The sequence below is a fragment of the Ornithodoros turicata genome, chromosome 5 (assembly GCF_037126465.1).
Source record: "Ornithodoros turicata isolate Travis chromosome 5, ASM3712646v1, whole genome shotgun sequence".
NCBI lineage: Eukaryota > Metazoa > Arthropoda > Arachnida > Ixodida > Argasidae > Ornithodoros > Ornithodoros turicata.
The window spans coordinates 15361492-15373938 of NC_088205.1; the positions used below are offsets into that span (position 1 = coordinate 15361492).

The window sequence follows — 12447 nt, forward strand, 5'->3', positions numbered from 1 at the left end:
ATAGGTGCGTATCTTCAGCACATAGCACGCTCCTAGCACACCATCTTCCCGAATGACAACGTTCTCGCCCATGATTTGTTGATAACGAGAGGCGGAGCCTATTATGTATCTATTATGCACGGCTACAAAATGGGCTACGCCTCCCGTCTTAAACAGATCAGAGACGGGAACGTTGTCATTCGGGATGGTGGTTGGCTAGGAGCGTGCCACGTAGTGAAGTTCATCTTGAAGAGCCCTGGGGCTCTGGCGAGCCCTTTCACCACTACCACCACCACCACCACCACCACCACCATCATCTTGAAGAGGGTAAAGCAGAACATTATGTGTACCTCCGCGTTGGCGTCCGATTGGGTGCTACAATTCTTCAGATGACGTAACGATGGAAAGCGGTGTCTGGACGGCGGTGCGTCTACACTCTTAGAAATGAACTTCACCACATAGCACGCTCCTAGCCAACCATCATCCCGAATGACAACGTTCTCGCCCCTGATTTGCTGAAAACGGGAGGAGGAGCCTATTTTGTTCCATTATGCACGGCACAAAATAGGCTCCTCCTCCCGTTTTCAACAAATCAGGGGCGAGAACGTTGTCATTCGGGATGATGGTTGGCTAGGAGAGTGCTATGTGGTGAAGTTTGTTTTTAAGAGTGTACTTGCCCGAATACGAAAGAGAGTGCGTTTTTGTGTTAACGCTGCACAAGTTATGAAGGAGAAGAATTGAACAATACATCGTAAATAGAATTACGAAGCGTAGAAGAACAATATTACATCTATTAAACCCGTAACTAAATACATGCAGATAGGAGTTCTTACCTCCTTTAACGGGTTAATTTTCGATTTATGAATCCTTCGATTTATAAACGATATTTCAGGGAACCGAGGACGTTCATAAATCGAGGGTTGACTGTATATAAAAAAAGTCAGTACTAGTGCTCCATGACCGTGAAAGTGTGACCACGTGCAGTGCACGTGGGCACTTGTTATCTCGTTTGTTTGTTTTTTCTTCCATTCTTCATCTCATGTGGAAGAGGATGGTCATGTTGATGAACTACATTTTTTTTGTTTCATCAGCGGCGTGAGATATACCCCCGTTCAACCTCAGAACGTCACGAGAGCTGTGTAGTCGGTCAACTCTAACAGTATTACTCCGCGGAATAAATATACTGCAGCATCAAGACGTGCTGCCTATATAGGGATTCTATAATTTCGGTTTCTGCGCACTACTTGTCGCGACGTAGTGTGATGAGCCAGCCAATAGGAACAAGCGTAGGCGCTGAAGGGATCGTATCCCACGTCCGACTCTGCTATCCGACGCCTTTCCTGAGTTTTCTTACAGACATTCAATACCGATGTCGGCGTAGTCCTCCCTCAAGTCCGTCCAGAGAGCACACTAACTCTCCTGTTGCCCTCTCACTCTTTCTTGCTATCCTCCTATCTGACCGCGGATGGACAACGCTCACAGCCACATTTGCTTCGTGGTGTTGACACGGGAGAAAAAAACAAACAAAAAAAAACAGCTAGTCCGTCAGAGGAAACGTGTACAGCAGAAACGTGCACATTATGAAGATGTTATTATCTTTGTGTTTTATTCGTCGTAGTCCTATTATTAAGCTCTAAAAGTAAAATGTCTTATTCAGAATTCTCTTTTCATATTCATAAAAACAACAACAACAACAAAAAAAAAAAAAAGAGAAACAACAAGACATTGCAATCAACGTAAGAACGACATGAAATGTAGTCCGCCAACGGAAACTGAGCTACTCCGCCGGAGAAATTGTACCGCAGCGCCACCGTATGTTCGTGGGCTAAACACGACCACAGATGTACTTAAAAGAAGCCCTCCGACTGCTTTGTAACCATTCACTGGAAATACTACTTGTTTGGTGTCTGGAAATGTTCTTGTTTGTGAGAAAATAAATAAATATCAAGTATCAAATGATTATTTACGATGCAAGGAACATAAGCATGACGTTTCACGTAGATGTTGAGGGTGAATGGTGCAACCGGACTACACAACGTTTTGCACGAATCAAACATGAGAGGAGCAGCGAAACTTCCTTTATAGCGCGTATGATTTTGCATGGGTACTTGCATATGCAAATGACGTCAATGGGATTTCATGTGGCGGGCAAAAGGGGCTTTGGGAAACCGTGTTAGCGATGCGCAGATGCGACCCTGGGGATCTGGGCTGCAGTCGGCAGACAAGTAACTACGACGCATAAAGTGTATGGAGAGCGACATTTTCTGTTCTAGGCTGCGACTGTACTCAGAAGTACTCGCGGGTAAAGATGGTTAAAAGGGAAACTCTGTTCATTTGTGAAGGTCACGCAAACGACCTCCTCATGCGAAAGGTGTTGGGTACCTTCAAACGATTTTTTCTTTTCTTTAAATTACAACCACCAGAGGGTTCTTAATTTCATTTTGCATTTTGAGTATTTGGCACTCCTCCGAACACCTGCGTACACAAGCAGAGCGCGTCGCGTCACATACAAGTGCCTGTACGCTGCATTTATTATCGTGCGTCATTTACGATACGTTGTGTAACCTACCTACTTGTATAGCTTTGTTGTTGTTGTTGTTCCCATTTGTCGTTGCTGTTTTACTGCCTTTTTTTCTATGTATTATTTCCCCCTCACTTCCTGTAACCCACTCCTCCCATGTAACGCCCGTACGGCACTTTTGGGAGCACTATAAATTGATTTATAGATGGATTATATTTTTATGAATTTTATGAATTAAAATAGCAATTTTACGACCTCGCAATGTCGGGATAATCAGTCTTTGAAAGTTGCTCAAACACGCAAACAACACGAAGACAGAGAAGAAAATACATTTATCGTGTTTTGTTGTTTGGAACGTTTTCCTCCTCACTTTGCCCTCCCTCCTAATGCCCCCTTCCTAATGCCCCCCACCGTCATCGTCGCGCCGCTCGTAACACGCAACATGGAGCACGCCATTCTTGTTTATAAAACTATGCCAGAGAACATGACGTAGACGCAAGCTATGTAGACGCAAACTCCGGCACGAATGCATTGCGTGCAGTGAGGCCATTTAAACAAAAACTTAGCGAGGTTTCTCGGGGTTTCCACCAAATGTCTCTTATGGGCCGAGCGAGAGTATGGTTGTGTAGAAGACGATGAGAAAGTGTAGGGAAAAGATGAGAATTTCTAGATAACGCAACGTTTGAAATGAGGTTTGCGACGCCAGGAAGATGAATATAAATATCCTTTTCGTGCTTTTACTATGGCCCAGACCTTTTAATGAGACTTTTCTTCCGCCGCTTCCGTTCCTTCCTTTATGATATCTTACAACGCCACTTTCGCCTGAAGAACACCTTCTCTTGCAGGACAGGCAACGAACGTAATGTTTTATTTGGAAACACTACATAACGCAGGAACGAGTGAAATATACAAAGAAATAATACAGCAAAACGGCACACCTTAGTAAGAAAGGAATTGCCAACTAGATAATGTCGAAACATCCGGTCGCCGCGCACTCACTAATGACATTGACTACACAGGGAATAACCTGTAGTATAGCCCTCTAGAGTCGTGTTCAACTTAAGAAGGAAAAGAAATCAAGTTCGTCAACTACATACGCCGTTGGAGACAAGGAGGCGCAATAGCGCGAGAAATACTGCAGCGCCACCATGCGCCATCAGTGGCGGAGCGCACTTTCTTGTGCAGCGTAGTGTCATGCGGCCAGTACGGAAACAGAGTGAGTATGATGGATTCATAGGTGGGGAAGTTACTTTTATTTTGTAGTGCACTACCGTTACTCACTACTTTTTCGAAAAGTAACGCGTTACGTTATTCGTTACTGTTGCGGTAGTAGGTAACGCGTTACTAACGCCGTTACTTCTGATAAGTAATGCCGTTACTTTTGCATTACTTCACCAGTTGTCCTAATAATATGTTCCATTTTTGGTTGAGTCACATAAGTGCATTCCGCAAATCAATACAAGCAATGTTGGGCACAAACAAGGGTCACGCATGAACACAACTTACATGTACGATTTATTGCAACGCAGAAGTAGTTGATGTTCAAAATTTTCATCGGTGAGCTTCGCCCGTTGGGCTGAGAGGACGCCTACTGACCAGTGAGTGCTCCTTGTCAAGGTTGATAGAGACGGTGACCTTTTATCTCATACAGTACAAATCCAAACAGCCAATTCCTTGGCTTGTTCAGAGGGTAGAGGCTATTTTTCTGCCGCTTTTGCCCCATTCATCCGAAAAATACCAGAGGGAGTGAAAAACAGAGGTGGTAAACAAAGGTGACACCTCAACAAGGTAGGTCAACAACCCTTCTTTTGCGTTCTCCTTGGGTGTCGATGTGACCTTCTTGTCATTGTTGAAGATGAATAGAAAAAATCGGGGATTTTCCCGGATTCTGCAGGCACGGTCCTCGCTCAAGCTTTCAAGTTCCCGACCACGCAGTAACGCATAACGCCGTTACGCGTTTGTTGTTAAAAATGTAATGACGTTACGTTACTCATTACTTTTCTCCCAAATGTAATGCGTTACCATATTTCACTACTCGAATGTAACGCGTTAACAGTAACGCACTACTTTGTAACGCGTTACTCCCCACCTATGGATGGATTACATTATCTGGCGCAAGGAGGTAGCCTGACCTCACCGTGTCCAGCAATCCTATCCACGGCGCAGTAATATTTTGAGAGCTGACTGAACTAGATTTCTTTCCCTTCTTAAGTTGAACACGACAATAGGATTGTTTCTGAGTATTTGCTCATCGACCTAACAGAGCAACTTTTTGTGTTAAGAAGGCCCGAAGACAGAACTTAATTCGAAAAATTGGGGGGAGGGGAATATGTTTATTAAAGATAGAGATAGAGAGAGAAAAATTGGGTGCATGGGATAAAGTGTCATCGTGCTTCTCAGATTCCTTTTTGTGAGAGTTAAGGCCGAGAACATCCTCCCTACTCGGATTCTTCGATTCATCTTTGATAACCTGACTTCCTGATGAACACTTTTGCTGAGTTTGTTCAAGTATAGAAGCACCCAAAAGAGCAGCAAAGTAGCCAACAAAATTGTTTAGCATAAGCCGCAAGAACAAGAAAGTAACAATTTTGACGTCCCGTTTCTTCCCGCTCATTCCTGCAGTCCTCTCTCCATCTGTCCACGTGTGTACATCGTCATAGCCACAGTTGCTTCGCGGCGCTATCACGGAATTTAAGAAAAATGAAGAAAAGTAACCAGAGTTGGCAACCCTGGACACAGGGGCTCGCCATGGCTCGCGCATCTGCTCTAATGCTACACGTACACAGTTATTGAGTTACATCTTTTGCGGAATGAGTCGCAAACGACGGCAACATTTCGCGTATCGTAACAAGCCGTGTGGACACTTTCTTGTCGGAAAGAAAGGAAGTTACCATTACGCAGTCCCGGAAGTCCTTAACGAAATGTGTGGGAGATATCGTTGCTGTCAAAGAAAGAACGCTATTGTAATGGCACTCCTGTTTATGACTTGCTTATGAGTGGGGAAACGATCGTGTCGCATGTACGTTGAATGACTGACCGACATGGTGACGGTGATTCGAAAGAGGGACTTCACAAACGTTGTCCTTGTACACACCGTGGTAGGGCCCTTCACGACAACGCAAGTACAAATCTACGGAGCTTCCCGATATAAAGCACGATGTTTGAAATGAAACAGAAACGATAAAAGAAAAAAAAAAAGATGTAGTGTACGAGGGTGGTTCCATAAGTTTCCGGCCTGAGGTAGAAAATGCGCGCGAATTTGAAAATGCGATTAAGGACGCGTGGCGCCATCTGTTGGAGGGCCGGAGCACCACCCTCAACCCTCTCCATGCTTTTGTCGGTTGGAGAGCGGCATTTCAAACAGCCAGGGTGCAGTCTTCAGTTTAAAATGGAAAAAATCGCGGCAGGTTGAGTCGAGGTGTCCTGTTGCTCCAGGACAATGCCCCTGTCCACACGGCTTCTGTTGCCAAGGCTGCACTGAAGGAGTGCGGCTTCGAAGAAATCCACCACCCACCCTACAGTCCAGACTTGGCACCGAGTGACAACTTCCTGTTCTCAAACTTGAAGAGGGATCTCAGAGGACGGAGATTTCAAAACGATAGTGAGGTGCAAGTGGCAGTTTTCCGGCAATTTGCGGACAAATCTTCGGACTATTTTTTCAAGGGTATAAGAATGCTGGTTGAAAGGTGTCAAGTGCATCGATGTTACGGGTGACTATGTCGAAAAGTGATACACTTGTTTCGTCTCTATGGCTATTAAAAGTTGGTCGGGCCGGAAACTTATGGAACCACCCTCATATAAGAAGAAAAAAGAAAGAAAAAACAGGGACAAGAAAAACTCACGAGACCATGATGGTCGTGCTCGCTCTCGTTTTAACCATTGTTTCGGAATGAAATTAGCTTTACAATTTTTTTTGTAATTATTTGTCTAGTTCTTTGTTGTGAAAATTATAAAAAAGACAGAAGGCAGAAAAGAAAAACAATTGCAACCGCCATCTTAGCGTTTCCAATGGCCAACCCCATAAAAACAGAACTTCACCGCTGTGTACCAGCCATTGCCACGAATTATAGGGTTATCGTTTGTGATCTGAAGAGAGAGGGGGTGTACGCCTTTTTATGCCAGTTCTAATTGACACAAAAAGTAGGCGCTCAGCTGCTATGCGGTGAAGCATGTTTTTAATTGTATACGGGGTGGGGGGGGGGCTTGCAAAGCCTGGTGTGTATGCGGATTTGCTTGGTTTAAACTTTAGTCTAGAGTTTGGCATGTAGTAAGCAGTTGTACGGTGTTATGGACCAAAGGCTACTACTATTTGTTATACTGAAGACAGCAGTGACGTCATGCAGTTAGCCTCTGATTTTGACTTTATTTGGCCCTTGGCATTGCGGCGGATGACGATGACGGTGTTGACGACGATCACAATAAAAACGTTAGGTGATGGCAGTGCCGATTATCGAATCAGCAGGATGATGATTCTTCGTTTGAATATGAGAGTGATCAGAATACCGAAAACTGTGATATATGTCTGAAAAGTTCGCCTTTTATCTATTGATAAATTGTGCAATAAACAAAAAGCAAATAAACTTATACCTGTTTACGTGCAACTCAGATAGCCCAATAGCTTTCAAAACGTACAAAACAAACGTAACAAAACTGGGAGCTTCACATGCAGGATTGATTGAGTATGGAGATGTGAGATGGGACAGGCTACAAGCAAGTAAAATGTGCTTGTGCTATTATTTATTTGTATCGTTTTTAATATGCTTATTTTATGCTGACTCACCTTACGCGAGAATCTGCTTCCTATTATTACATTAATTTTTGATGTTGCATAGAGTGTGCGTATCGAAATTTACTTATTGATTATACAGTAGTTTAATATCATCAACCCGTTGACGTCCAATGGCTGGTGCAGTCATCAAAGAAGAAGCGGCAACTGGATGCAGACTCTATCGTCTACGTTACAAGGCCTAACGCAAAGATCAAATTTCGTCGGTGTTCTTAGGAAATATTGGCTTCCAGTATACAAATTGTTATTGTAATTGTACCACCGTCACATTAACCACGCTGTTCTAAGAAAAACTCCGCCAATTGTATAAACACTTATTTTTCTATCAATGATCAAATACGCAACATACTATAGGCTTGAAAAGGTGAATAAAGCAGCAGATGGAAAAACCTCGCATGTAAAAAACTTTACGCTTTGACTACAAATCAAAATAAGCACGCATGCACAATAGTGTCGAGAAACCTAAATTGTACAGCATTAATTTCACTTGTCCTGGCTTTATGGACAACCATGAGACTCACCAAAGTTATTGTAGAAGCCGAAGCGGCTCACAATAGTCAGAAACATGTCCGCACTCCGACGCTAAGCCTGCCGCATCCTTTCTCCAGAGATACCACACAGCAGCACGATCGGAACTCCGAGGCCATTACAATAGGCCTTTCCAAAGCAGAAACGCTTGCAGACAGCGTCCAGACCATAGCGTTCTTCAGAAACTAGGGAGGTTCACGAATTGCAGATTCGCGGGAGGACTTCGGAATTGGGGGCAGGAGACGTCCAAGCGCCATGGCGGAAAAACAGTTGGGCAAATGCAGAGGGGAGACGGTTGCCATGGGAACGTGGAGTCGCCTAGCAACCGCTGCCGGTGTTGGAATGGTGATGACTTTTTTCGGCCGGCATACATTCATGAATGAAATATTTGCTGAAACTTGGACAACAATGAATTGTGGTCGCACAGCAGTGGATTTTTCCTGTCTGTTTCCTCAATGATTAGTGAAATGAGAGAGCTAGTTTGCATGCAATTAGTATTTGTATTTTGAGGAGAAAATTGTGTTCATGCTTCTTCTGGTCACGCGTGACGTCATGGGACTTAGTGACGTTATATCTGTTGTTATACGGGTGTGATAAGTAATGGCGAGAGCGTCACCTTACTGGGAGTGCATTTTTCAAATACTATATGTTAAAGAGTGATAAGACGTGAAAATACTTTGTCAAAATAATAGCGATCTATTAAAAAGGAGTGGTAACCGGTGCAACGATATGGTAACGGCTCTGAGGGACGCTATAACGACAAATAGGAAGAAATTACCATGAAAATGACACCACGAAGAACGAAAATATATGGCAAGCGACGGAATGTTGGGAAAGTTTGATAACGGAGACCTATTCATCTGTAACGTTTTGTATGGTTTAGTTTCATTCTGGTTCGCATACATTATATTTACCTATATAATATATAATATACACATAATATATCACACAAACACGCGTTTATCTAACATAAGTAGCATGCGTAGCACAGGCGTCACGCACAGGCACGGCATTTCTGAATGGCCACTCAGAGGACGGAGCAGACGACACGAGACGAGGCAGACGAAGCAGGCGACAGGTGCAGCTGTCGTGCCTGTCGTCTGCGAAAAGTTTCCATTGGCCCCTTACCAACTTTCTCGCCGTACGGACTTGCTTTACCTCCCTGTTATTAATATCGGTTTACTATCTGTTATGGCGCACTATGACCGTAGTTGTCGGTGAAAAAAAGAAAAGAAAAAATGAAAAAGCAAGAAGAAAAAAAGTCGAATCATCGTCATTATCATCTTCCGCAACAGTTAAACAATACAGCAGTGGCGCGTTGATTTCTTGCGGTTCCCGCTTCTCGTTGCGGCACACGCAACACGAGTGTCAAAATTAAATGCGCAGTACAAGCATTTTTGGAGTGGAATCGACAAGTTCGAAAGCACGCAGAACGGACTTCGACAACGCTGTATTTTTAAGCTCTCTTCTGCTCCAACGTAAATATACACGGCATTGCTATGCAACTTATTTACTCCCGCTCATTAGCTAGGAAGCACGGCCGCTTAGTATTTTCGGACGCCCACGTAGCTTACAAAGGTCTGGTGCGCTTATTTCGCCAGTAGCGCGGAATTCCACAGATTCTCTTAGAAGCAATCATCATCAACAGAGTCTCCTCAAAATAAAGTACTACAATTCTTCCCTCACTGCAGAAATACTGCTAATGCAACTAAAAGAAGAAAAAGGAGAGAGAGAGAGCTAAATCAAGAGCGGAGGAACTACGTAACACACTCTAAAAACAGAACTTCACCGCATAGCACACTGTGCGCCAATCATTGCCACGAATTATAGGGTTATCGCTTGTGATTGAAAGAAAGAAAGAGAGGCGTACGCCTTTTTGTGGCAATTTTCATATATCCAAATTGCCACAAAAAGGCATACGCCCCCCTCTCTCTTCGAATCACAAGCGATAACCCTATCATTCGTCGCAATGATTGGCGCACAGTGTGCTATGCGGTGAAGTTCTGTTTTTAGAGTGTACTATCTACGAAACTAACCGAACCCCCATGCAGACGAAGCTCAGCCATATGGCTCAGCAAATGGTATCCTGGGAACGCGGTGGAACTTCAGATACGGGGGAAACGTTAAAAGTTCAGAGTTCTTTTTAATTGGCAGAAGTTATGAAAGGAGAATTCTTTAATTCTTTCATCCTTCGTTCAGAGGTTTTAAATTTCCTAAAAGCGATAAAACCCCGGTGCAGGGGACACAAAGAGACAACACAGACGAAGCACTTTCAGTGCTTCGTCTGTGTTGTCTCTTTGTGTCCCCTGCACCTGGGTTTTATCGCTTTTAGGATGTACCACCAAACAGCCCGGTTTTTATCGCTCTTTAAATTTCCATGTAGTAATTTTTAAGCGACTGATTTCGTTTTGGTTTGGTGGAAGAAGAAATAAAATACAGTTAACATCACCTTAAACGTCTGACTTTTAAGCGGTCTTTTAAATTAATTATGACTTTAATTACAAATGTAACTACTTTTCTCTAGGGAGAATGTGGAAGGTCACAAGAGGTGACCATACAAATTTACAAATATGTTATCTGCGGCTTCGATGCCATTTCTGACCAGCCTGCCCTAAGGACTGCCAACGTACCAATCCATCTTACTGTCCGCCAGGAAAAATGACACCGAGCGAATGAGGAGATAGGTCAGGACTCTGTAAAGTTCATCTGAGTTCAATACTCAAACTCACGGACCAGTCCATCTGAGAAAAAAAGAACGAAAGAAAAGAAAAGTCAGTGTCTTTCACTGCTGGTACGTTGACGAGAGACGACCAGTGCATCTTGACAAGCATCTGTTCGCCAGTCCTACACGCAATTTATCTTCTTCTCCTTCAAGCCCCATCTTTCATCATCCTTCTTGTCCTTTTTCATACTGTTACGTAGACTGGACATGATCTGAAACACATCCTGTTCACGATCAACGTAGACAGCGGTCGATGGAAGATTGAAGCTATGCTGTTCTTCGTCCACCGTTCGCTGAGAGGAAGCACGTTCTGTGCAATATCTTCCAGTGAGAGATATGACGTATCAACTGGCGATGCACAGAAAAACGGCTACTGAGAAAAGCGATCGTCCAATGTTTGCGACCTCGATAACAAAAAAAAAAAAATCATTTTCTGCGCGCCTGTACGGAAGTGTAACAGACTAAGTACGTGCTGGTGGCGAGATGGTGACAAAGATATCACCATTCAAAACAGTCACGGAAATTTGTTCAGACAATGCAGACGACAACAGCAGACGACACAGGATTGGGCAGATATAACGTCATCCAATGGAGGGCGTTATAAATTACGTTACGTTACGTATAAATTACGGACACGTTAAAAATTCACATTAAAATTTGCCCTTTTGTCTAATTCTTTGCCGATATATCGTGACAAGTACAAATGCTGCCCTCTTACAGGATTCCCAATAATGTTCCCACCAGTAGGAATAGTTGCGCGTCGAACGCACGCTTGCTTTAATGAAATCGTAAAAAAAAAGAGAAAAAAATGAAAAGAAAGAAACATCGTTTCAGTAGTCATCGGTCCGTTCTGGTTATATCATTTTTCTGGCGCGTATATTGCTGTGGGAAGCTTACCACCCTGTCTTTGGAGGCAATTAGCATCACAGATAGTAAGACCTGCCCAGCTCTTTCGGGTGTCGGTTTGAATCCCCTCATCCTTCCCTTTCCGGTCTCCTATATTCCCGCGGGACTCGTTTCGATATCGATCCCTAATGACCATTGCGTTGAGATCCAAAAGTGCTAGAGAAGCGAAAAATTGCTGGGGGCGCTGAAGCAGTCAGTTCCATTTTAGGTGCAGCGCCAAAGGTGCTCGGAACTCGTTCACTTCCCAGACACGGCAAGTGGTGTGCTCATCACGGCAAGTAGAACGGTACATTCCCGCGTGAGGCGGTGAAGTGCTAGCGGCTAAGAGCGTCACGTTACGGTCGGAGTACCGAACGAACATTAGGTTTTGCCAAAAATTAGATCTTGACTCGTCGATATGTCGTAGCAAGCGTTAAATGGATTACTTGCTGCCGATTCGCAACGAGTTCTGGCGTAAAGGGTAACCGCAAAGGAAACTAGAGTGCTGGCCATATCACGTCGAGACTGGGAGGTACCCGGGTTCGAATCCAGGTGCCGGCTGCACTGTCAGGGATTTTTCCTGGGATTTTTCCTCAGACGCTTTCAGACATATGTCGGCACAGTTCCCTTAGAGGTCCGCCCAGGACGCACATTCCCCGGGGCGTCAGTCATGGCGCTGCCCACATCTCCGACAACGGCGATAACCACCACCACCACCAAAGTTTCTTTATTTCATTTTTGTCTAAGTTCCATCCTGCCGATACGGTTTACACGTGCCGGCGTGACGTTCCAAATGCGCCAATTTAAAAGATAACGTTAATTCTACTTATTGCGAATTCACGATTGCGCACGAAATGCGCGCTCGAAATGCGAAGTGCGCACGATTGCGCACTCAGCGTAGTTGGTACGTACTACCAACTACGCCGAGACTGGGAGGTGACACGGGTTCGAATCCTGTCACCGCGGCTGTGCTGTCTGGGGTTTTCCCTGGGGTTTCCCGAAGACTTTCCAGACGAATGTCGGCAA

The 12447-nt window shown here is 44.2% G+C and overlaps 1 protein-coding gene and 1 long non-coding RNA gene across 4 annotated transcripts in view; one reads left to right on the forward strand and one right to left on the reverse strand.

Moving 5' to 3' along the window:
• LOC135394108 (uncharacterized) overlaps positions 1 to 12447 on the forward strand; it is a 120831-nt gene that overhangs the window by 26164 nt on the left and 82220 nt on the right. The window lies entirely within an intron of this gene.
• Positions 1 to 12447, reverse strand: part of LOC135394107 (solute carrier family 35 member F3-like) — a 150836-nt gene that overhangs the window by 24034 nt on the left and 114355 nt on the right. The window contains exon 1 of one of the 3 annotated variants that reach the window (XM_064624621.1): positions 7808 to 8076. The exons of the other annotated variants lie outside the window; for them this stretch is intronic. Within the exon in view, the coding sequence (XP_064480691.1) occupies positions 7808 to 7853 (46 nt within the window). The 5' untranslated portion in view covers positions 7854 to 8076. Of the gene's footprint in view, positions 1 to 7807; positions 8077 to 12447 lie in introns of those variants that run through there. 3 annotated transcript variants of the gene reach the window in all.